At 38.4% G+C, this 26,494-nt stretch overlaps 1 protein-coding gene across 2 annotated transcripts; it reads right to left on the bottom strand.

The window, feature by feature from the left end:
* Positions 1–337: 337 nt before the first annotated feature.
* Positions 338–26,390, bottom strand: phf10 (PHD finger protein 10). Of its 2 annotated transcripts, XM_084093846.1 has the most exons (13): positions 26,288–26,390; positions 25,785–25,891; positions 23,227–23,340; positions 21,965–22,095; positions 21,717–21,800; positions 21,267–21,409; positions 20,038–20,187; positions 16,933–17,042; positions 16,611–16,761; positions 6,641–6,784; positions 2,040–2,148; positions 1,578–1,766; positions 338–611 (listed from the first exon to the last, which is right to left on the bottom strand). In XM_084093846.1, exons 1-13 carry the CDS (start codon positions 26,354–26,356, stop codon positions 526–528), a joined length of 1,587 nt encoding a protein of 528 aa, XP_083949972.1. In that variant the 5' UTR covers positions 26,357–26,390; the 3' UTR covers positions 338–525. The 2 variants fall into 2 exon arrangements, with proteins under 2 accessions (XP_083949972.1, XP_083949973.1); XM_084093847.1 differs by lacking the exon at positions 6,641–6,784.
* Between the last annotated feature and the right edge of the window lie 104 nt (positions 26,391–26,494).

Genomic DNA, 26,494 nt, shown 5'->3' with positions numbered 1-26,494 from the left:
ACACACACACACACACACACACACACACACACACACCTGTTACCTGCTGTTTTACCATTGACCTCCACGTGGCATCTGCTACAAAGCACAATACAACACACAAATACAGTTCCCATTCACTAGTCAGTGAAAGTGGAGACGACTGACTTGTGTCATTCTGGTGTGGTTAAAACACCCTGTGCCGTGCGTCCTCCTGCTGCTCACTTAAAACATGACTGCATCAGGACACCAAAGTCTGAATTATGAGCGTCACTAAGAAAGAATTATTAAACACTGGACTGAGCAATGTTTAAGAACAATCCAAAATGACCAAGACAAAAGCAAGACACACACACAATCAGTTTTAAACTTTATTTTAAACAATACAAAAACATAATCTACAGTGGAAACAATTATATAAAAAAATCAGCTACAAAATGTAACAAAATTAATGCAACATACCAAACATATATGGACTTATTCAAATAATAGAAAAATAAAAAATAATATCAAAAGTGTTGTAAAAATTGGTCAACTTTTTGGAGCTCATTTAGATTTTTTTGGTGTTTTTATTGTTCCTTTCTTCTGAGGTGTAGGTATCTCTTTGTTACATAAATCACAGACCCAGCAACCTGTTGTTGAGAGAGAGAGAAAAATGCAATATTGGTCTTTTGGACTGTGGGACAATTTTTAAAATTACATTTTCATATTTTTTTATGTTTTTTATGTTAAGTGTTTTCTCCTTCATAAATGCCTGTTATAGGATAACAGTCCTAACCCAAACCCACAGTCTCAGTAAATCATTTAAAAAATAAATCTAAATGTAAAGTTGAAACCAAATCCTTATCTATTAGCGTTTGTTATATATAAAACACTACCGTTTCAAAAGTTTGTGGTCAAGTTAAATTTCACACTTATTCAGCGAGGGTGCATTAAATTGATAAAGTGACAGTAAAGAAATTCATAAAGTTACAAAATATTTATATTTCAAATAAAGGGAGTTCTTTTGAACTTTCTTTTCATCAAAAAATCCTAAAAAAAAACACATTCACACAAAAATATGAAGCAGCACAACTGTTTTTAACATTGATGATAATCAAATGTTTCTTGAGCAGCAAATCAGCATATTAGAATGATTTCTGAAGGATCATGTGACACTGAAGACTGGAGTAATGATGCTGAAAATCAGTGGTGGACAGTAATGCATTTTTTACTTTGTTACTGTACTAAAGTACATTTTTTCAAGTATCTGTAGCTACTTTATCAGAGTATTTTTTACTTTTCTGTGCATCAGGTCTTAAAGTGACAGCAGCCTAATATCCCTGCTGCCAAATTATGAGATAATATTAAAAACATCTAAAAGGCAGTTTTCCATATCGATGTCAAAACTGTGGCCATTGAAAATGCAGAGTGGCTTGTAACGTTTGAAAACCACGAGCCACAGTGGCTCGTAAGAAAAAAGTTAATGTCAAGCCCTAAAAAGCTTGTGAGGTGAAGTAAGATTTCAACATTCAACAGTTCAAATTCAGCATTACATTACCATGACAACATTAGCTCAATACTGTGTTTCTGTATTCACGCATGCACTAAAGACTCACCCAGAGGAATGGAGTCCATGCCCACACAGAAGGTGTGGTAGCCTCGATCGCACTTGTCACAGAACATCATCTCCTCCTCATGGTGGGGCTGCTCACAGACGGTGCAGGTCTTGCACTCCATGCACTGCCAGGGATAACTCTTGACCTGGGACACCAACGCCACACTCATATCCAAGCAGGACGGGTGACCTGAACACAAAGTGAGGCTTCTCATCATCTCCGCTATTCTCGCCATGCTATAAACCCTCAGGCCGATCCAACAGGATGCTGACACTTAAGATTTCATAAAACAGCATCTTCAATCATCAAGACGACAATTTTGACCCTGCGGCTTCCAGGTAACAGTATTAAGATGAGTGCTGTCCTACTACTACATTGAGGAGAAATGTTTCAAGGAATAAACACTAGCAGTGTGGTAGACACTGAAGAACACTACATCAGGAAGAGATGGTTTTGACTTACCGCTGTTTTGGCACTGGGAGCAGTGGATGAGAGCCTCTGGTTTGCCTTTCTTGTTGGCCTCCTTACCCTTCTGGCATATGCCACATATAGCATTGGGAATGACCTTAGGCTGCAAGGGCAGAGTAATGCTATAAACGCCATGGCAACCAAGGTCATACACACCATGTGATATTACGCTTGAACCAAAACCACTATGATTTTCAAAATTGAAGGGATAGTTCACCCAAAAATGAACATTGTGTCACCATTTACTCACCCTCATGTTGTTCCAAACCTGTATGAGTTTCTTCTGTTGAACACAAAAGAAGATATTTTGAAGAATCAAATTGTTGGTAATCAAACAGTTGACGGCACCCATTGACTTCCATAGTATTTTTTTTATAAGTCAATGGGGTCCATCAACTCTGGTTACCAACATTCTTCAAAATATCTTCTTTTGTAAAAGTATTGTTGTTGTAGAAGTTCATTTTTGGGTGAACTATCCCTTTAAATGAGCCAGAAAAAAAACAAAAAAAAACAGAATAATCTGGGTGCAGGATCTTAAAATTAATTGGAATTGCCCAATATTAAAATTAAGCACCACAAAATATGTACACAAGCAACAATAACAACAAAAAAGACCAACATCTGTATAGCACATAAATCAGGATAAAACACACTACCATTAAAAAGTTTGGGGTCGCAAAGATGTTTTAAAGAAATTAATACTTTTACTCAGCAAGGGTGCATTAAACCGTTCAAAAGCAAGATTAATGACATTTCTATGATTTCAAATAAATGCTTTTCTTTTGAACTTTTGATTCATCAAAGAAACGTGAAAAAAATGTGTCGCAATATTCCCTGAAATATGAAGCATTGATAATGATGAGAAATGTTTCTTGAGCAGCAAATCATCCTATTAGAGTGATTTCTGAAGGATCATGTGACACTGAAGACTGGAGTAATGATGCTGAAAATTCAGCTTTTATCACAGGAATATTACATTCTACAATACATTCAAATAGAAAAATAGTTATTTTAAATTGTACACATAGATCAATGTTTTACTGTATTTTTAATCAAATAAATGCAGCCTTGGTGAGAATAAGAGACTTCTTTCAAAAACCTTACAGAGCCCAAACTTTTGATTGGTTGTGTATCTAATTTAGAGTATATCATGACTGATATACAATGTGACCATTTGAATGATTGTTTCAGTAACAAAAACATGCAGGAAAACATTTTTAGCAATGCATAAAATATTGCGATATTCAAAATTAGAATAGAGGAAAACGTACAAAAAGTACATATTTGCTATATCATTAATAGTTGAGCTCAAGAAAGGCGTTTCACCACAATAAACAAATACACAGTCGCTGAAGCCAATTGTAAAGCGTAACATAAGTGTATAAAAAGGTCACAACACCTAAAAAGTGGCCAAAATACAGAACAATTTTCTTGTGCTACTTATTACAACGCAGAATTGACACTTTCATTCAGTGCTCACAGCCATTAATAAATCTCTCTACAGTCTAATTTCTTTAAAACCTCTTTATTCAAAAGGTTACTCTAAATACGGACATGTCAAAGGCCCTACCATAAAAACTGTTAAACTAAAAAGAGCAGTGACAACATTGTGCTGGGGAACCGAAAGAGGCAGGCCGAGCTACAGGTTAAAGACACATTTAGATGTTAGTGAAGCTCACAGTTATGTTAACGGAAGGACCAACAAGCCTTCATTCTGTCACAGTAAAAAAAAATAATAAAAAAAAATCACATAACAGGAACAAGAACATTTAATGTTTAACTACAAACACTTTTAACAAGACTCAAGAGATTGAATAAAAGAGGGATGGAAACAAACAAGCCAAAAACACACTGAGAGTGAGAGGATCAACAGAAGCTGTACCTACTGTTTTGACTCCACATTCACATCAGATTAACATGCTACTTTTGTTTAAAGTGTAACTAATGTTTTTAAATGTCCAAAACACACTTATGGAAGCCTCTCTTAGTTAATGTACATGGGCAAATAAACCCAGATTATGAATTACTGAAGAAAGAACACACTTTAATGTGCCGTTCACACCAAAGATGATAACTAAAGTTTTAATAACCAAGTTCGCACCACAGCTATAATGAGAAGAGTATTGTTGGAATCACTTTTAAAAAGATTCCCCCCCCCAGCTGCTAGATGATAAAACACTGGCAGCCAATCAGAATCCAGCAGAGGGCATAACTGCAGCAGCATATGCACTTATAACAAACAATGTTATCATCCATTGGTGTGGATGCAAATATAGTTGTCTTTATGGTTATCATTCTTAGTGTTGTGAACCGCCCTTTAATAGATTATCTAATGTTTAAGAGGTGGAGATAAACTGTGGCTGATAACAATGAAATACTAGCGGTTTACTAAATATATAAATGTAGTATACACTGCATACCGTTTAATTTTCTTAAAAGAATGGGCAGTATGCAATATTAAAAAAAAAATAATTAACTTTTGACGAGCAGTATGCTACATTATGGTCACATGACTTCACGTTGCATGTGTTCTCATATTGAAAATAAATAGGTTATTGTGCCTTTCTAAATTACATTTAAAAAAAAAAAAAAAAAAATCCAGTTTCATTTAATTCTGGAATTCCATCAGATTAGAAGGCAGTGCATTGTGGGATACAGTGTGCACTGTAGTATACTGGCAGACTACTCTGACAAACATAGCAGATCATTCAGGTACTCTCTGGATACTGAAAATCTACTCTGAGAAGTACACTATTCTGGGAATATCCTGCGCCAGTTTACACTGCTCATACTTCTTGAGATAACGGAAGGAAACTAATAATTAAGACAGGTTGTAATGTCAAAATTGCTTCAAACTGCCCAATAAAAAGATATGCAAACATTTCCACAAGAAAAGGTTTGATAAGAACAAACCTTTGCAACTCAGAATATTAAAATGTTAAAAAAACAAAAAAAACAAAACATATGTAATATGTGCTAAGGTAAACCTTTTGTTGATCCGCCAAGCATTTTGACAAGAAAAAAAAAAAAAACTTACACAATTTAAACAAGGAAACACTGATATCAAGCATATTTAAGGTGCCCATAGAGTCAGTATAGAAAACAACTGACTTCAACAATGTTATACCAAACAGTAGTTTGATAACCATTTCATGCCTGAAAGATAGTTATGCATCACGAGCATGACAAATAAAGGATAAATAAAGCTCAGCTTAAAAGTGCACTCCGTTTGTTTCACTGGCTCTTCTTCATCTAGCATCTTTAAAGAAACAATATACAAAAATGCAAACTGTCATCATTTACTAATCACGTGGCTCCAAACCTGTATGACTTTCTTCTGTGGAACATAAAATAATATATTAAGAACCAAAATATGAATTCCTTTCTTCAGCGAAAAAAAAAAATATATTTTAAGAAATGTCCGTTTTTTTTAATCCATTCAATGGATGTCAATGGTAACCAAAACTGCTTGGTTACCAACATTCTTCAAAAATTTTATGATATGCAAAAGTCAGTCATAGTTTGGTTGAACTATCCCTTTATGACTATCAGCGTGGATGAATACAATTTTAGTTGGAATAGCTATATTTCTTCTGTAGTCATATGATAACTTTGTATGGTGGTGGTGGGGGGGGGGGGATAAAGAGATTATGATCCACAAAAGAGATTTGACAAAAAAATAAACCAACGTACAAACATACAGAATGAGATCCATAAAAAAGAAAATACAATTCACAAATACGATAAAATGAGATTTGCAAATATTTTTTAATTTGTGAATTTAATCTATTTTTTCATCTTTATAATTTTTTTCAGCTAAAATGGAAAAGAGCTTTAAAAACACATGTTGGAAACATGAAACATGCTTGTTATTATTGCTATTTTGTTATTATTACTAGTAACTTGGTTGGGTTGCAACACAGCTGGCCATGTGATTTCAAAACAATAACTTGTCATATGAATGGAGTCCTCATCCAAAAGTGCTATTCAAATCTTTGTTTCTTACGATTATATATGTATAAATCAGGGAAAGCATTACTGAGTGCACTCTTAATATTTCTTCAACCATTTTATATGGATTAACACTTTTCAGAGTTTAGCAGCCAAAGAAAACTGAACGTGGCCTTCAGTATAACTGACAGGCATGTAAGATAGATAAGATAAATATTGATAGATAAATAGAGGTATTTTAAGCTATATGAAGTACTGTTCACTTTATAAGGGTATTTACCTTCACAAATGCATCACAGCAAAAAAAAAAAAGCCCTAAACTAATAGCAGTACCACACAAAACCGTTATTGCTCAAAAGGTCTGTGCAGAACACAGGAACTGTCACTGGGTTTCCTGGCACTGAAGAAAATGAGTGCCACACTTAAAAAGGAAAATAAGTTCCGTTGACACGTGAAGTCCCAATCTACGACCACCAGGGAGAGTGTGTGTGAGTGCATGAGAGTGTTTGGACAAGGTACTGATGATCAAGTCAGAAGAAAAAGGACTTCTCTGCTGAAAGTGCTGGAAAAGAGGGGTGGCGAAAAGGGGAGAAGAGAGGTGTTGGGTTATTAAAAAAAAAAGATCAGGGGCTTTTTTCTTCTACCTTGTACCCAGGGACAGATTTGTGTTGGATGCTGCGAGGAGTGGCGTCTTTGCCCTGGGTGCCGGGTCGGTCTTTGCTCTTGACTTTGGATTGAATTCCGCTGTCTTGGCTGTCTCCATCTGAAGTGTTTCCTGATGAACTGTCCTGCAAGTCAACAGGAAATAAATTGACCCACTTTATTTAACACACTTCCTGTCATCCACGATTCATTGCTGCACATTATTCAAATGCAAAAAAGGGCCTTTTTGGATGTCTCCTTTCATATAGAGACCACTTTTTTTTAACCACTTCAATCAGAAATACACTATATTGGCAAAAGTATTGGGACAACCCTCAAAATCATTGAATTCAGGTGTTCCAATCACTTCCATGTGTAAAATCAAGCACCTAGGCATGCAGACGCTTCTACAAACATGTGTGAAAGAATGGGTCGCTTTCAGGAGCTCAGTGAATTCAAGCGTGGTACCATGATAGGTTGCAACCTGTGCTATAAGTCCATTCATGAAATTTCCTCACAACTAAATACCACGGTCAACTGTCAGTGGTATTATAACAAAGTGGAAGCAATTGGGAACAACAGCAACTCAGCCACGAAGTGGTAGGCCACGTAAAATCACAGAGCGGGGTCAGCGCATGCTGAGGCTCACAGTCCGCAGAAGTCGCCAACTTTCTGCAGAGTCAATAGCTACAGACCTCCAACCTCCATGTGGCCTTCAGATTGTGGCCGAGCCGCTGCATCCAAGCCTTACATCACCAAGTGCAATGCAAAGCGTGAGATGCAGTGGTGCAAAGCATGGGATGCAGTGGTGCAAAGCATGGGATGCAGTGGTGCAAAGCGTGGGATGCAGTGGTGCAAAGCGTGGGATGCAGTGGTGCAAAGCGTGGGGTGCAGTGGTGCAAAGCGTGGGATGCAGTGGTGTAAAGCATGGGATGCAGTGGTGCAAAGCGTGGGATGCAGTGGTGCAAAGCGTGGGGTGCAGTGGTGTAAAGCGTGGGATGCAGTGGTGCAAAGCGTGGGGTGCAGTGGTGTAAAGCGTGGGATGCAGTGGTGTAAAGCATGGGATGCAGTGGTGTAAAGCATGGGATGCAGTGGTGCAAAGCGTGGGATGCAGTGGTGCAAAGCGTGGGATGCAGTGGTGCAAAGCGTGGGATGCAGTGGTGTAAAGCGTGGGATGCAGTGGTGTAAAGCATGGGATGCAGTGGTGCAAAGCGTGGGATGCAGTGGTGTAAAGCGTGGGATGCAGTGGTGTAAAGCATGGGATGCAGTGGTGCAAAGCATGGGATGCAGTGGTGCAAAGCGTGGGATGCAGTGGTGCAAAGCGTGGGATGCAGTGGTGCAAAGCGTGGGGTGCAGTGGTGCAAAGCGTGGGATGCAGTGGTGTAAAGCGTGGGATGCAGTGGTGTAAAGCATGGGATGCAGTGGTGCAAAGCATGGGATGCAGTGGTGCAAAGCGTGGGATGCAGTGGTGCAAAGCGTGGGATGCAGTGGTGCAAAGCGTGGGGTGCAGTGGTGTAAAGCGTGGGATGCAGTGGTGTAAAGCGTGGCATGCAGTGGTGGGATGCAGTGGTGTAAAGCGTGGGATGCAGTGGTGTAAAGCGTGGGATGCAGTGGTGTAAAGCGTGGGATGCAGTGGTGTAAAGCGTGGCATGCAGTGGTGGGATGCAGTGGTGTAAAGCGTGGGATGCAGTGGTGGGATGCAGTGGTGTAAAGCGTGGGATGCAGTGGTGTAAAGCGTGGGATGCAGTGGTGTAAAGCGTGGGATGCAGTGGTGTAAAGCGTGGGATGCAGTGGTGTAAAGCACACTGCCACTGGACTCTAGAGCAGTGGAGAAGTGTTCTCTGGAGTGACGAATCACGCTTCTCTGTCTGCCGATCCGGTGGATGAGTCTAGGTTTGGCGGTTGCCAGGAGAACGGTACTTGCCTGACTGCATTGTGCCAAGTGTAAAGTTTGGTGGAAGGGGGATTATGGTGTGGGGTTGTTTTTCAGGGGTTGGGCTTGGCCCCTTAGTTCCAGTGAAAGGAACTCTTAATGCTTCAGCCAACCAAGATATTTTGGACAATTTCATGCTCCCAACTCTGTGGGAACAGTTTGAGGATGGCCCCTTTCTGTTCCAACATGACTGCGCACCAGTGCACAAAGCAAGGTCCATAAAGACATGGATAAGCGAGTTTGGTGTGGAGGAACTTGACTGGCCTGCACAGAGTCCTGACCTCAACCCCATAGAACACCTTTGGGATGAGTTAGAGCGGTGACTGCGAGCCAGGCCTTCTCATCCAACATCAGTACCTGAACTCACAAATGCACTTCTAGAAGAATGGTCAATTTTCTATAAACACACTCCTAAACCTTAAGGAAAGCTTCCCAGAAAAGTCGTAGCTGTTGTAGCTGCAAAGAGTGGGCCAACCCCATGTTAAACCCTACGGATCAGGAATGGGATGTCATTAAAGTTCATGTGCATGTAAAGGCAGACGTCCCAAAACTTTTGGCAATATGGTGTTATGTTGGATTGTGAAAGTAGAATGTGTTGTGAACATGGTTTCAGGTTGACTTTTTTTCTTAATACACTTTTTCCTGGTCATCTGTGCATGTAATTTTAACGTAGGCCTGTTGCAATAATTACTTTATCGACTCATATATCATACGATATAAGGACATGAGCCCAATAGGTTTTGGTGACGCAATATATTGCCCATTTTTTACATAAAGAATTTCACAAACATTTAGCCTATCGTGCTGCATCTGTCATCTGGTCTGCTCTCTGTCTGAGGGGCTTCAGGCAGCCACACACACACACACACACACACACACACACGTCTGTCCTCATTTAGGTCAAGTCATATATTTGTGAAAAAATCAGTTTGCCATCAGTTGTCAGAAGATAAAAGCGATATCTTTGTCATAGTATGCTTTACACATTAAAATGGCTTTTCCATGTTTGGCGTCAGCACAAAATCAATGCAATTGATCACTATGAAGTGAAACATCAGCTTTAGCATTACCCCAGGTGATGTGTTGATTATCGATTGAAACTTGTAAAGTCGAACTCAAAGTTAAATTCATTTCAACACCTTGATTCATTCAAAAGAAAAAAAAGAAAAAAAAAGAAGAAAAAAAAAGAGAAGAGCTTTTTTAAGCGTATTATGAATGGTTTAATGATGACTCACTCATAGACAGTCACTTGTTGCCACCTACTGGCATACCAATGTAACTGGACTAACTGACAGCTGGCGTGCGCAGAGATGTGCCCGTGCTGATACTTCTAAAATATCAGCACTTTTGGAAAGCCTCTTGTCCAGTAATATTTGAGAATCAGAACTAACTGTTATAAATATAATAACCCACCCAACAAGCTAATTTATATAGCAAAATAATAATCGCAATAAATATCGCAATATTATGCCACTCAAAACCACCGCAAGGGAAATTCCTTTACCACAACAGCCCTATTTTAATGCACCCCGCCCCGGTCCAGACCTGTACGTCATCTTACAAGTTACAACCATGACGCAGGGCAATGATTGTGCGCGTGATAAAGCCTATTAGAATACAGTTAAAATGTAATATTTTTCCCAAATATCTGCACAATTTCAAATGTGATATTGATTTTATTCAACAGTTTAATAAACAAGAAGTTAATAACGGTTTACATTTTAGACAATTTTATCAATATTGTCTGATTTTGCCAATGAAAATTGTTCTAAGCAAAGCCACAGCAGAACTGTTGTGCGTCTCTGAGCAACACACAGCTGTGTTTCATTACTGAATGAATCAGTGTTTTTTAACTAAACAAGTGAGCCACTGAGTTACTGACTCATTCATAAAGACGGTCACTTGCTTCGTTCCTGAATGAATGAGCCGTTTGAATGAATCGGTTGAATGAATGAATGACTGAATGACTCATTAAGACAGTGACTTGCCATCACCCATGCACTTTTGAATAACTACATTACGTTAGACATCTTTAAATCAAACATCTGGCTTTAGAGTTGTCTAAATATAGGGGAATAAAAATCTAATTGCCTTCTAATTGGGGTCTGAAGGGGTTTTTGGGCCCTGGAGATGTTTTGACATGCCCTGACATTTGTGATTATTTCAATTACTTATAACATTTTAATGGCTAAAGTCTGCTTACACTGTACTCAGCACAAACTCTGCTACAATAATATGTGAGCAGCATGTACAGTGAGGAAAATAAGTATTTGAACACCCTGCTATTTTGCAAGTTCTCCAACTTAGAAATCATGGAGGGGTCTGAAATTGTCATCGTAGGTGCATGTCCACTGTGAGAGACATAATCTAAAAAAAAAAAATTCCAGAAATCACAATGTATGATTTTTTTAACTATTTATTTGTATGATACAGCTGCAAATAAGTATTTGAACACCTGAGAAAATCAATGTTAATATTTGGTACAGTAGCCTTTGTTTGCAATTACAGAGGTCAAACGTTTCCTGTAGTTTTTCACCAGGTTTGCACACACTGCAGGAGGGATTTTGGCCCACTCCTCCACACAGATCTTCTCTAGATCAGTCAGGTTTCTGGGCTGTCGCTGAGAAACACGGAGTTTGAGCTCCCTCCAAAGATTCTCTATTGGGTTTAGGTCTGGAGACTGGCTAGGCCACGCCAGAACCTTGATATGCTTCTTACAGAGCCACTCCTTGGTTATCCTGGCTGTGTGCTTCGGGTCATTGTCATGTTGGAAGACCCAGCCTCGACCCATCTTCAATGCTCTAACTGAGGGAAGGAGGTTGTTCCCCAAAATCTCGCAATACATGGCCCCGGTCATCCTCTCCTTAATACAGTGGAGTCGCCCTGTCCCATGTGCAGAAAAACACCCCCAAAGCATGATGCTACCACCCCCATGCTTCACAGTAGGGATGGTGTTCTTGGGATGGTACTCATCATTCTTCTTCCTCCAAACACGTTTAGTGGAATTATGACCAAAAAGTTCTATTTTGGTCTCATCTGACCACATGACTTTCTCCCATGACTCCTCTGGATCATCCAAATGGTCATTGGCAAACTTAAGACGGGCCTTGACATGTGCTGGTTTAAGCAGGGGAACCTTCCGTGCCATGCATGATTTCAAACCATGACGTCTTAGTGTATTACCAGCAGTAACCTTGGAAACGGTGGTCCCAGCTCTTTTCAGGTCATTGACCAGCTCCTCCCGTGTAGTTCTGGGCTGATTTCTCACCTTTCTTAGGATCATTGAGACCCCACGAGGTGAGATCTTGCATGGAGCCCCAGTCCGAGGGAGATTGACAGTCATGTTTAGCTTCTTCCATTTTCTAATGATTGCTCCAACAGTGGACCTTTTTTCACCAAGCTGCTTGGCAATTTCCCCGTAGCCCTTTCCAGCCTTGTGGAGGTGTACAATTTTGTCTCTAGTGTCTTTGGACAGCTCTTTGGTCTTGGCCATGTTAGTAGTTGGATTCTTACTGATTGTATGGGGTGGACAGGTGTCTTTATGCAGCTAACGACCTCAAACAGGTGCATCTAATTTAGGATAATAAATGGAGTGGAGGTGGACATTTTAAAGGCAGACTAACAGGTCTTTGAGGGTCAGAATTCTAGCTGATAGACAGGTGTTCAAATACTTATTTGCAGCTGTATCATACAAATAAATAGTTCAAAAATCATATATTGTGATTTCTGGATTTTTTTTTTTAGATTATGTCTCTCACAGTGGACATGCACCTACGATGACAATTTCAGACCCCTCCATGATTTGTAAGTGGGAGAACTTGCAAAATAGCAGGGTGTTCAAATACTTATTTTCCTCACTGTATGTAAAAGTTTCTATTTTTTTTTTGCAAATGATGTTTATGTGTTGTTAGTGAAAAAACAACAAACTTTAAGTCACTTAAATAAGGCCATAAAACAAATACTGTGTTCACAATACTTTTGAGTACTGGATCTTGTAGCCTTGTAGGTTTTCTTTTACTACAAAGTAATGTGAAAATCATCCTGACCACTTATTCACATACAACAATAGATTGATTTAAATTTTGACACTATTTGTGTCAGAAAGGCTGTATGCAAGAGTCAATGGCCATGCGTATTGATGTGATTCACACCTGGGGACACAAAGACAGGGTTCGTTCAGATACTGTAAAAAGAAATTCCAGGACTTTCAAGGACTTTTCCAGCACTACTTTTTTGGTTTTCAAGGACTATAATCAGAGATCGCACTTTTCAAACAATATCTTTAGTATTTTTAAACTCAAATTACAGATATATGGCATCCAAAATACAACTTACAACACATTTAAAAAAATATATTTTAAATACAAAGTTTATAATGAATATTATTGCTCAATAAATAATATTTTATATTATAATGTTGGCGTACTTCATATACAGAAACGGTCTGATGGGGGATTATCAGATGGACTTAATTTTGCGTGAAAAGATTGTATTCGTGTTTTTTTTAAAAAAAAATACAATTTTTATTTAAATAAGTCAAGCACTTTTCAAGTACCTCTTCGTAAATATGGCTGTTTTCAAGGGTTTTCCAGGAATTAAATTTCAAAAAGTACAATTCAAGTACTTTAAAGGGGCTATATGTAGTTTTCAGCGGTCTCTAGCGGTGATGTTTCAGATTGCAACCAATAAGTTTACAAGCGAGTGCTCGTGCGCGTGCTCGAACTCACGAGCGAGCACTCTGGGTACCGGCCCGACTGAGACGCAACACATCGGAGAAAGCATCACATAACATGCTGGAAACTCAGGTAAACCCCCACTGCAACATTACAATAATAGGCTACTTTTATCAGCTTGACGTTGAACAAATGCTCCATGCTCGTACCATGATAACGTTACATTGACTGCATTTAGCCTATGTAATGTGGTGTTACATAGGTAAATTTACGGTAAGATAACGAAAACGGTTAGTGAACTACGCTGAACAATTTCAGTATAACAGTAAGACCGTAGTAAGCAACATTACTGTACTGAATGTGTCTGGAATTGTGTAGTATAAACAATATAATAGTAGTGGGATGACAAACGTTAGACAGGAGATTTAGTACATAAAATAGTTTGTGTTGGAGTCTGTGTTGTGCTGGGAGCAGGTCGTTTCTTAGTGTTATCAGACAAGTCATAAGTCCATGTCATAAGTTGCAGTGTCGTCACTGTTGAGTGCAAAGTCAGTAGACGAGGCGAGAGGCTCGGGAGCGCGCATGCAGGTCACGTCACTGGATTTCGCGGTAAATCCGACCCGGCACCTTCACATAAAAATAAGAATACTTGCTTTCAGAGGTAATAGCAAAACCCGCAAAGTGGATCATTTTAATGTGAGATTACAACCCCTTCACACACAGGCAATAAAAAAAGGATTCATTTTAGTAAAAAAACTACATATAGCACCTTGTACGAACCCTGCAAAGATACTCCCCTATAATGGGCCTATCAGGGTGAAGGCAAACAAAAGAATAGGAGTTTTTTCGTAGTTTATTTTCAACGTAGTGCACAACATAATCAAAATACACATAATGAAGGACAAAGGCACAATATTGAGCACAATGACCTAAACAGACAATTGAACAGTTATGCACCTTTGCCGTTTCAGAAAACAGTTCCTGTTCAACTGTAGAAACAAGTGAACCATACCTGGCATTTCCAATGTGTCTGATGCTTCTTTTGCCATGCACTGAAGAAAAAACACTGCCCCAACATCAGTAGTTGGTGATGGAGCTTATATGTGACCCTGGATCACAAAACCAGTCACAAGTAGCATGGATATATTTGTGGCAATAGCCAATAATACATTGTATGGGTCAAAATTATTGATTTTTCTTTTATGCCAAAAATCATTAGGATATTAAGTAAAGATCATGTTCCATGACGATATTTTGTACATATATAAAACATTTATTTTTGTGAGTGAATGCAGCACAATCGTGAACATAAATGGACAACTTTAAAGGCCATTTTCTCAATGTTTCGATTTTTTTGCACCCTCAAATTCCAGTTTTTCAAATAGTTGTATCTCGGTCAAATACTGTCATATCCTAACAAACCATACATCAATGGAAAGCTTATTTATTCAGCTTTCAGACTCTGCATAAATCTCAATTTCAAAAAATGGACCTATGTGACTGGTTTTGTGGGTCTCCAGGGTCACATTTTACCATGATCATATCAGTCCAATGTAGTTAAACAGCTGGCTGACGGTACAGCACTCTGAAAGAGAAACAGTTTGAAGACACTCGTGAAAGTTTGAGTCAGAAGAACTCATCAGTGGTGCAGGTATCTGATCACTGTATAAAAATAAAAAAAATAAGAGAGAAAAAAGAAAAGCCAACAAATGTAAGCATGATGTCAGGAGCAATGATATTATTACATTAGAAATCACTAACAGCTTACTAATATTGCCCACAGATAAAACAGTTTTTTGTGAAAAAGAGTCATTTTTGTAGTCATGACACACATATGCTGTTTGTATTATCATACAGTATAAAACAAAAAATAAATTATTATTGTTTAGCAACATAAACATTGTTTATACGTTTGAGCAGATATTCCCGAACAGTATTTCACAGTAAACACTGTTCTAAATATTCTTAGACTAACATTCATCACTTCACAGTATAGACACTATTACTTTTATATTGCATTATGCTTTTATATTATAGAGCATAAAAACACTCGTCATACGACATTTACATGCAATGCCTAAATAATTCATATTTCAACGTCTCACTCGATTATTTCACACATTTTAGTCTGGTAATATAGTTTGAAAAAAGCCGACAAGTAAAATGCGTAAACATTTATGTAAAAACACGTTAACTAATGCAAAATGATTAATGACTTACTCAACAGTAAATGATATCCTCCGCTGGATCTCCTTCTGAGGTAAATTCACGGCTTATTCCACATATCGTGTCTTCTTCCAAAAATGATGAAACGTAGAGTAACCTGACGCAGCTTGATGGTTTGTTTATCCAGGTGATATGGGCATTTACAGGTTCGTTTCACTCAGGTGGACGATTACCGTATGAATAGCCTGCGCTGCGCGTGGGTTTGACCACATTACAAATAACGAGCTCAGACAGGAAAGATTATACCTCTCATTGGTTTCATAAGGATTACATAATCAGCGAAGATTTGATTTCAATTGGTTCATTTTTCAAGCTCTCTATTCACATTTCTCAAGTCTGTGTGGAAAGTAATCGCAGATTTTCAGAAAGAAGTTCATGGAGATTGAAACAGCAGAAAGCGCACCCTGTTTGCTGAGTGTTTTTTTTTGTAATTGTGAGAGCACTGAAATAAAAATAGACCTCGAAGAATAGTTTCAAATGATGTCTTACAGTTATCTGTATGACCAGGAAAAAATGCAGCAAAATGCTTTGGCGCGTTCGAGGATCCCAGAGGGTTAACTATACCTAAACTAGTCTCAGCCTCAGACGTCACGGCCACAGACTGTTGGCTGAATGTCTGTTGCATAAGTCACACCAAATTGGAAACACTTCAAGAGTTTCGAATTCGTCATCTGATTGGTTGAATTCTACAGGACTTCCGGGAGACGAGTGTGTCGCATTCATTAACGTTCTGCCTGGAAACAAAGATGTCATGGTGCCAAACCCCCTCATGGAAAAAAGAAAGCGGTCATGTTTACAACTGTGATAAGTGCTTATCAGGATCAACTAAATGTTGGATTTTCAAAAGTATGTAAAGATTGCGTTATAGACTCTTTAAAATAAGTCCAAGAGTTTTTCTTTTTACAGTGTTATTGTAGGAACATCGAAGTTACATTTTCAAGCCCCTAAACATGACGCGGAACAAAACAAACTGTGATTGGCTGCTTAACATGTCAGTCAGACGGCCTCAGAGCGGTCCTTGACCAATAAAAGCTGCTATGGACTCCAGACCATCTACCGTCAGTCTAAAGGTCTGGCTACGCGAGACTATAACTAAACCAACTGTGCATTTATAGTCACGGACACATGAAAACAACTTACAGAGGAACCTTTATGTTTTTTTCCGTCTTCTTTTCCATCTTCAGCATCATCAGAGTCACCATCACTGTCCAGGGCAGGCAGCTCTGGGTCCAGCGGAGGCTCATACAGAGCTGTGTTCAAGGGCAAGTAGCGGAGCTCATTTGGAGAGTACCTGGATGAGGCAAGAAAAGCTCAGTCAGAAAGCTAAACAGTGGCTACAATTTAGGACAACATTCCAGCATTGTTCTCAAGTACAATGGAGACTACAGTAACTCATCAACAGGTAAATCAGAAGCTCAGCAGGAGTTGCAAAAAAGAAGCAACAATTTATTACACAATTCACCTTTTGTAGTACTCTTGGAACTGGCCAGGAATGAGAGCAACTGGGTATGGACCGGTCTTGGTTCTTTCTGGAGGGAGGATTTTGTATTTTCCTTGAGGTACCTGAATAATCTACATGTAAAAGAGAAAGTGCGAAACAAATAAGTTAATAAATGTTTACATACAGTGAGGAAAATAAGTATTTGAACACCCTGCTATTTTGCAAGTTCTCCCACTTAGAAATCATGGAGGGGTCTGAAATTGTCATCGTAGGTGCATGTCCACTGTGAGAGACATAATCTAAAAAAAAAATCCAGAAATCACAATGTATGATTTTTTAACTATTTATTTGTATGATACAGCTGCAAATAAGTATTTGAACACCTGAGAAAATCAATGTTAATATTTGGTACAGTAGCCTTTGTTTGCAATTACAGAGGTCAAATGTTTCCTGTAGTTTTTCACCAGGTTTGCACACACTGCAGGAGGGATTTTGGCCCACTCCTCCACACAGATCTTCTCTAGATCAGTCAGGTTTCTGGGCTGTCGCTGAGAAACACGGAGTTTGAGCTCCCTTCAAAGATTCTCTATTGGGTTTAGGTCTGGAGACTGGCTAGGCCACGCCAGAACCTTGATATGCTTCTTACAGAGCCACTCCTTGGTTATCCTGGCTGTGTGCTTCGGGTCATTGTCATGTTGGAAGACCCAGCCTCGACCCATCTTCAATGCTCTAACTGAGGGAAGGAGGTTGTTCCCCAAAATCTCGCAATACATGGCCCCGGTCATCCTCTCCTTAATACAGTGCAGTCGCCCTGTCCCATGTGCAGAAAAACACCCCCAAAGCATGATGCTACCACCCCCATGCTTCACAGTAGGGATGGTGTTCTTGGGATGGTACTCATCATTCTTCTTCCTCCAAACACGTTTAGTGGAATTATGACCAAAAAGTTCTATTTTGGTCTCATCTGACCACATGACTTTCTCCCATGACTCCTCTGGATCATCCAAATGGTCATTGGCAAACTTAAGACGGGCCTTGACGTGCTGGTTTAAGCAGGGGAACCTTCCGTGCCATGCATGATTTCAAACCATGACGTCTTAGTGTATTACCAACAGTAACCTTGGAAACGGTGGTCCCAGCTCTTTTCAGGTCATTGACCAGCTCCTCCCGTGTAGTTCTGGGCTGATTTCTCACCTTTCTTAGGATCATTGAGACCCCACGAGGTGAGATCTTGCATGGAGCCCCAGTCCGAGGGAGATTGACAGTCATGTTTAGCTTCTTCCATTTTCTAATGATTGCTCCAACAGTGGACCTTTTTTCACCAAGCTGCTTGGCAATTTTCCCGTAGCCCTTTCCAGCCTTGTGGAGGTGTACAATTTTGTCTCTAGTGTCTTTGGACAGCTCTTTGGTCTTGGCCATGTTAGTAGTTGGATTCTTACTGATTGTATGGGGTGGACAGGTGTCTTTATGCAGCTAACGACCTCAAACAGGTGCATCTAATTTAGGATAATAAATGGAGTGGAGGTGGACATTTTAAAGGCAGACTAACAGGTCTTTGAGGGTCAGAATTCTAGCTGATAGACAGGTGTTCAAATACTTATTTGCAGCTGTATCATACAAATAAATAGTTCAAAAATCATATATTGTGATTTCTGGATTTTTTTTTTTAGATTATGTCTCTCACAGTGGACATGCACCTACGATGACAATTTCAGACCCCTCCATGATTTCCAAGTGGGAGAACTTGCAAAATAGCAGGGTGTTCAAATACTTATTTTCCTCACTGTAGGTGTTCAGAGCCATTTTTAGGGTGTTGCAGGTCCTAGGGTTTTCTACACATACTTTTCATACGTTTTCTACACAGAATTTTGTTAATATGCCTGTCTCGACAAGTATCCTTGGACACACAGTCGGTTTCGTCTTAAGTGAATGTAAACAGTTGAGAAAGAAAACGGATACGTATCAGTATATTGGATCCATGCATTCGGTCTTAGAGTGACAGCAGCCTAATATTCATGTTGCTCTCTGTGTCATTAATGTTAATAATTTTTTTTAAAAAAGACAGAGAAAATCCCTATTACTGACTGTTCAGTTGTCTTTAATAACATTTGATCTGTTAGTTAGGGCTAGAAGCTTTTGCTGTGGTATCAAAGTAAAGTGTTATTTAAACAAGAAATAGAAAGAAAAAGTTATATTTGTCTCCCCCAACACACTTTTTTTTTTTTTTGCCGATCCAAAAAATGATCGGATCTGCGACTCAAAAAGTGCAACATTATACGAACCATAAGTTTTCTGGGTGGTTACTAGGATAATGTTATGTGGTTATCAGGCTATTCTGGCTGACTATAAGGGCTGCGTTTAAAGCTGCAGTCGGCAAGTCTGGCAGATTGGATCGACTTAGCCAAAATTTTGAATGTTTACAACTCTCATGCCCCTCCCCCACTACCAGCGAGCACCCTCCCATCGAGGTCGTGCTCGTCAGTGCGTCACGCGTGTGCACCAGATTTTCTGTGAACGCGTCCCTTCAGCATCGATCAACACCATGGACTCGGAGGTAGGCTGCCCTGGCTAATCTATCCATAGATAGCAATAACCGAGGAATTGGAAGCTTGTTAGTAGATTTTCTCTCCGCCATCACGCTTCGTACAATCTCAGGCGAACTTCAGGCGTGTCGTGTGCATGTGATATTGTAACGTGCGCAAGTGAGGGGGGATCTGTGGCGTGTGCACGACCTGTGATTGACAGTCAGATCTCACACCCCCCAGCGCTGATTGGACCCGATGATCCGGGAGCGGTGGATTTTTGCAAAACAAATAACACGCTCCAGGTGGAGTTAGAAGCTCGTTTTTTTTCTAAAACCACCTTATTTATGTTGTTCTGTTGGATTATAGTGTCGATTTCACTGAATATGATAAAAAAAATGTTGCCGACGGCAGCTTTAAGTCAAATTTTGTATGCCCTATTGCTCTTCCCTCTATAACTGAGGGGAAGTGCTTAGGGAAGTGTACGCCTAAAAGTGGAGTGCTAGATGCTTTCATTTGTGTATCTAAATTAAGCTGTTTTATATGAATTTTACACACTATAGAGACCACAATCAGATTATCAAAGAACATAAGCACATCTTACATGTGTTTGAAGGTCAAAATAAGCCCTTCTCTCTTCCATCCGCTCTCGGTTGAAATTACTGTTGAATTCAGCAGCTTTTTTAGCTGCTTTCTTTATGTACTCCGGCACTTTACTGGCTTCAACTTTTTGAGGATTCTGTTGCTGCATTTGCTAAAAAGAAAAAGTCAGACCATTAGCACTCAGACTTCATTATTACATGATTATTCCTGCAAACAAGGATATAACAGTTTACATGTTTTTGAAAAAAGTAACTTATGCTCACCAAAGATGCATTCTTGCGAAATATTATTCGAATTTAAAATGATTTTCTACTGAATATATTTAATATGCAATTTATTCCTGTGATAGTAAAGCTGAATTTTCAGCATTAGTCCAGTATTTAGCATCACATGGTCCTTCAGAAATCATTCTAATATGATGATTTGTTGCTCAAGAAACATTTCTGATTATTATCAATTTGTGCTGCGTAATATTTTTGTGTAAACTGTGATATTTCAGTATATCAGGATTTTTTTTATGAATAAACTAAAGTAACTTTACTCATGAATGAATTAAATTGAACCTGCAGAAATTTTCCTATAAATGTATTATCGTTTCCAAATGTGCATTGTGTATTATAAATACATATATTTCCCTTCTAACCTGCAGCAGTGTAGTACTCAGTGTTTTTCACATACTGATCATATTTCATACCTGTTGAGTTTCCATTTATAAATGAATTTGACTGGTAAACAGGATTTGCTTGTGGTGTGCTTGTTGTGCTCTGATTCCAGTTATTAAAAATAGTTTGAATGAATGCGCTACTTGCCTTAAGAAATGTAATGATGGTAAACAGATTTAATTGTCTTAAACCTTAACGCATTGACAGCGTTACTACTATAAATATAAAGATTTTTGGCATAAACATGTAAATGACATGCACTGAGAAATTACTGTCAATGAAAAAAAAAAAGGTTCATTCTGATATTATTCATCAGAATATCTCTTCTCCTGTCCCTGAAAATGTCCGGGTTTTTAAATATTCTTGCAGACTTCTCATTTTATTTTGAAAACTAAACCCAGTGCAAGTAGTTCATTGAAATAGATTTTTTGTTGTAACAGTGTATAACTCTTCAATTTTAATTGTGATCAATGTAATGCATCCTTGCTGAATAAAATGATTAATTCATTGAAATAAATACAAGAGTACCATATAATTTATATAACGAATAAAAGAGCGTGTTACTCACTGCACTAAGAGTGCTCACAGAGTACTCCTTAGTTATCCTCTGCCGCTCTCGCTCCTGCAGAATGACTGAGTACTCGGCATGTTTGGCTGGGTACTCCTTAATCATCAAATCAATAACTTCATCACTGCGCAAAGCAGTGAGACCTAAGGGAAGACGGGTGGAACGTCAATACATTAAGTCTTAGACTAGGCTGAGTGAATTATTAATACTATTATTAGTACATCACATTAAGCTACACATCAAGGCTGAAAAGCTGTTGAGCAAATTATTAATTAAATCACTGTGATGGAAAAGTAAACCATCTCATTATGAGAAAATCAATCAGTTAATTTCAGGGTAAGACAAAAGTCACCTGTTGTCAATTTTACAACAAATAATTATTTTCTGTTAAGCAAATTCAAGATAATAAAAGAAATGGAAGCGAGAAAGACTAAATTATTAAGATCTTACCCAGTGTGCACTGCGTTTCCGTAATGACATTTTGCTCTCTCAGATAAAGTTTTTCTTTGTGAGACAGGTCTCTTCTTTCCAAATCTGGTATTAAGTTGAAAATTAAAACACGCGTTGACAGCAAAATACAAAACTTCATCTCTATCATCAGTAACTGAATCTGAAAATAAAACCACTATTTGACTGATAACATGAAAACCATTCAATTCAATTTTCCCTGCTGATAGTTAGAGGCTTGTCGCTCATACCTGGATATTTCCGTTTGAATGACGTGACTCCCAAGTACTCGCTCACTTGTTCTTGTAACATATAATACTCCCCTGTGTCATCCGGAGGCCATTTGTATTCTGTCAGATTTTCAGCAGGGAAGTATGTCGGTCTGTAATGAAACAGCAAGGCTCAATACACAGACAGTAACACTGGGCCAGAATGAGGAGGAAAAATTGAAACGCCACCAACAGGTGCAGCTTCATAGAAATAAATATAATATGATGGTGCAAGAAAAACTGCTAAATAGTTCCATTGTCATGGTGAAGGAATATATTTTAATAGTAAAATAATTATGGCTCTTAAGAAATATTTCTAGATAAATTCTCTTAACCCTCACATTGTGTTCTGGTCATTTTGGCCCAGAGAGGATTTTCTTTTTCCCAAATATGCTAGTTAATGCTATCACACTGGACTAAAACTTCCTCACAAAGGGTATTACAACTTGAACTTCCCAAACATTTTTATAATTTTTATACTTTTTGGGGAATTTTTCCCCCCTCAAAAATGACCGGCCTACAAAAAATGTATTATGTATTATACATAGCTCGTTATGCTATGTCTTTGCCAAATACTTGGTTCAAACTTGTGTCAACTTGTTTCATTTTATTTTAGCATACGGTCACATCAGCCTAGCCGTTACACCAACTATGACATTATGGATAAGTCAGTTTGACCTTTTCTTATCAGACTAAAACATACGTTTAGGAGGATGTAAGTTTCCTGGATATATTTGTTGCTCTTATTTTTGCTCTTCACTTCCGCTTCTCTTTTACCTCTACTTTCATTCTGCAAATATATGACTTTTTTTGGATCCTTCTTTCTCTATAGTCTGATCTTCACAATCTTCATCTGTTAAATACAACACTTTGGAGTTTATAATAAACTATAGAATAAGATAGATCTTATATTTGTTTAAACTTATTTGCTATTACAATTTTAATATTTACTTGATTAATTTGTTTGTCTATAATTGTACTTAAATTTGTAATTCCCTATTCAAATTTAACATAATCACTGCTTGACTGCCTGGATATCATTGCATCACCGGCCAAAATAATAATAATAACAATAAAAAAATAATAATTCAGCCTACACCACTGGCAAAGGTTTAAAGTTATGTGTGTTGAACATCATAGAAGTCAATTTTACCATCTGTTAGTTTTGATTGTAGGAGAAAACTAGTTAATTTGTAAAAAAAAGAAGAAAAAAAAAGAAGAAAAAAACACTATTTCCAACTTACGGGTTTAAATTCGTCTTCATGTCAGCATCACAGGATGTGTCGTTTTCTTGCACTATAGTGGATTGTTGACTCATCGGTGTCTCATAATTATTCATAAGACTGCATGTCCTCAACCTATGAAAAGATGCCTTAATTATTCATGACAGCAAGTGTTGATTTCCTATGACAGGCGCTTCAAACAGTGAGTTGATCACATACAGTAAGTGAGAGATGCATTAATGGATCAAAAACTAGTTTTTTTTTGTTTTGTTTTTTAGCTTTGTAAGAGTTTCTGTGTCACATAAGTTCTCTTCAATAGATCCTGAATCTTCGACACAAATCCGATTCATCCACACTGTGAGTGTGACCGGTCTTTAGGGACCGTTCGGTATTTATGGAAAGGACCACCGGAGGAAAATAGGGGAGGGTCATGTCTTTTTATTCTTTGTTGAGGGGAGGGTCATCCAACTTTTTTTAGTCTAGGGGGAGGGTCATCCAACTTTTATATTCATGAAAACAGCAACATTTCAAAGTGGCTTGTTTGGTGCTATTTTTTTCCATTTAGCTCCATGTTGATCTTGCGTTATCAGCCCCCCTTCGATGGGTCTGACCCAACAAAAATCCAATTTGGCGCTGTTTGACAGTGCGCGCGCACTTCAGTTCACGCTCAGAAAAAGTGCATCATGTCAGAACAGAATGCCAATGAAATGTTTACCAGGCAAAGCTTTAAAGCACGAGCAAATAATGAACTTTTGTGATTGCGAATAAGTGCACAGTGTCCTGTGAGTGTATCTCTACCGCTGCATTAACATGTGTGATGTGAATGTACGTCGAGTTTTACAGTATTGGGACTGAGGCGCCAGATCTGCAGCTGATAGAATGTGCGCTGTAGCACGATACTACCATATTTTAGTTTCCATTCTTATTTTGTTTCCACGATGTGTAAGATGTAGGGCTACCACATCTTTAAATTACTATTAGTATTATTTAAGTTAACATAATAAAATACGTAGAGCTGCTACACCACAAAAACTAGTTGAGGATAAATTCGTAAAAATTGGCCGATTCCAGTGTTATGGACATGACATTTGCAGTCAAAACTTGAAATATAAATTCTCAAAAAAATGCATTTAATAGCAATATTTTGAAACGTCTGAAAGGAGTCAAGACATTAGAAAAATATCAGTCTACACATGCGTTTTATATTTAATATGAGGGAAATACACATGTGACGTGACACAAAAAATCTTTAACTTTTAGGTGGCAAAATATTTTTTAGTAATTCTATGAATTACACTGTGCAAAAGATATATACCCACCGGATGAATAAAGATCGGCCTCCACAGAACATAAAATATTATTTTTATTTTTCGTGTTCGCATTTATGTGAAAAAAAAAAAAAGAAAGAAAAAAAAGCAATGTTACGGGCGTGACAGTTCTCCATTACGGACATGACTGCTCTGCAAGCGACTTTAAAAATTTCATAGAGACCTCAAACAGTAAAGCACAAATCCTTTCTTTAAAGTGAATTTCGTTTTTTTATTAATTGTATCTTAAATTTTAATAAATGTTTCATCTGGATTTAATAAATAATAAGTAAATATAGTAGAAAATAGATAATCATGACACGGAGGCGCGGGCGAGTGAACTGGACTCTTGTCTCATAAATGAACCGAAACTCAGCGTAAGGTATGCTACTTGCCTCACAGACCTGAGAAATATATAAGCTTGAAATGTCTACTTTTGAACAATTCAAAACGAAGGAAAACAGACTGCTTTCTGCTTATGCAATGTGCATTTCTCTCTGGCACGTTCTGAGAAGATCGCGACGCATCGTCAACTTCATCTTTGCAGTCGACACAGAAAACACTTGTTTATTAATAAACAATTAAAATGTGTCCTTGCTATATTTGACATATTTATAATCATTACTTTTGCCGGTTCTTTGTGACAGCTTTTAGATGCTTTATTGGCAGCGCCACCCACATGTTGAACGAGTCACACCGCATCAGCACCGAAAACATGATTTTAAAAAAAAATCTAAAATCAAAAATCGTGATACGAACCGAATCTTAGGTTTTGTCTATCGTTACAGCCCTAGTAAGATGAGAAAGCAAGAGTTTATGGTTTAAAAAAAAAAAAAAAAAAAGGCTATCTGAACATCTTTGCCAAGCGCAAACCAGTACAGAAGTAGGCTAATCAATAAATTATCGGGGAGGGTCATGCCTTTTTTCACAATCATTTTGGAGGGTCATAGAAAAATTTATTGCTGGCGAAGGGAGGGTCATGTCTTTTTTGACAACAGATCTCAAAACTCCTCCGGTGGCCCCTTAAATAAAAAACGAACAGTCCCTTACAGCCCTTCAACCAGTAAACGGCTTATAAAAAAGAAGCCTCAAAAGTCATCAAAGATGCAACAGCATGTTCATATATATTTTCAATGCAGAGAAGAAATGCTGTGCATTAAATTATAGCAGTCACAGGATATGTACTGTATACTGTGTAATTTACAGTAAATGATCCTTTAATAAAAACACCTGTGAGTGAGTGTGTGTGTGTGTGTCAGATATGCTGCTCACCCCAGCTCTTGGTTGGTCGTGTCACAGCTCCGGGAACTGTCCCCTGAACCCATCCTGCGTCTCTTGAGGGCTTGACTACCATCACTGGAATTCTCCTCAATGTCATCCTGTTTCAAGAGACATAAATAAGATTCCTTCAAGGAAATTTCAACGTTCCCCATTGGGAGGAACTGAGAAATAATGTTTAGCAGCGCTACCTAGATCTAAAACCATACTATATATTGCCGTAATAAACTATCAGTGTCTGTCCAAAACCATCTAAATAATACACGTGGGGTCCTTTCATGCGTTTTAATTTCTTTTAGACAATAAGTTTCACCCTGAGCATCATATATGTCTTTAGCTTGCTCTCGGCTAGTAGCAGGCTAATAGTAAATAAACAAAGGCGACTTTGGCTCACATTCAAGTTTTTACTGACGCAGTAATAGCATATATGTGTGCATCATATTCTACAATGTTATAAGAGTCTGTGCTACAAGATGTAGCCGTAAACACCCACAGACCTTCACGGACTGCGTCCCAGGAGTCGCGGGATTGCTATCGCACGGTCTCGGCGACAGAACAGCCGCCATGTTGATGCTCTGCTAATGAAAGAGTGTCGCATTCCGACTGGAAACTAGGAACACGAGGAAGTGTTCCGACCTCAACACGCAAATGTTGAGTTTTTTTTAATCATTTAATCTTATTTACATTTTATACACTTTTCATTG

Source organism: Abramis brama, assembly GCF_963993115.1.
Source record: "Abramis brama genome assembly, chromosome: 19".
NCBI lineage: Eukaryota > Metazoa > Chordata > Actinopteri > Cypriniformes > Leuciscidae > Abramis > Abramis brama.
This window is presented reverse-complemented; position numbering and strand designations above follow the sequence as displayed.

Excerpts from the sequence above, each read along its gene's own strand:
- phf10 (XM_084093846.1), bottom strand. The coding sequence starts at position 26,356 with ATGGCGGCTGTTCTGTCGCCGAGACCGTGCGATAGCAATCCCGCGACT. Across the intron at positions 21,410-21,716 it reads GGAAACGCAGTGCACACTGG|GTCTCACTGCTTTGCGCAGT; the intron begins GTAAGATCTTAA and ends GTCTTCCCTTAG. Across the intron at positions 1,767-2,039 it reads CTCCCAGTGCCAAAACAGCG|GTCACCCGTCCTGCTTGGAT; the intron begins GTAAGTCAAAAC and ends CTTTGTGTTCAG.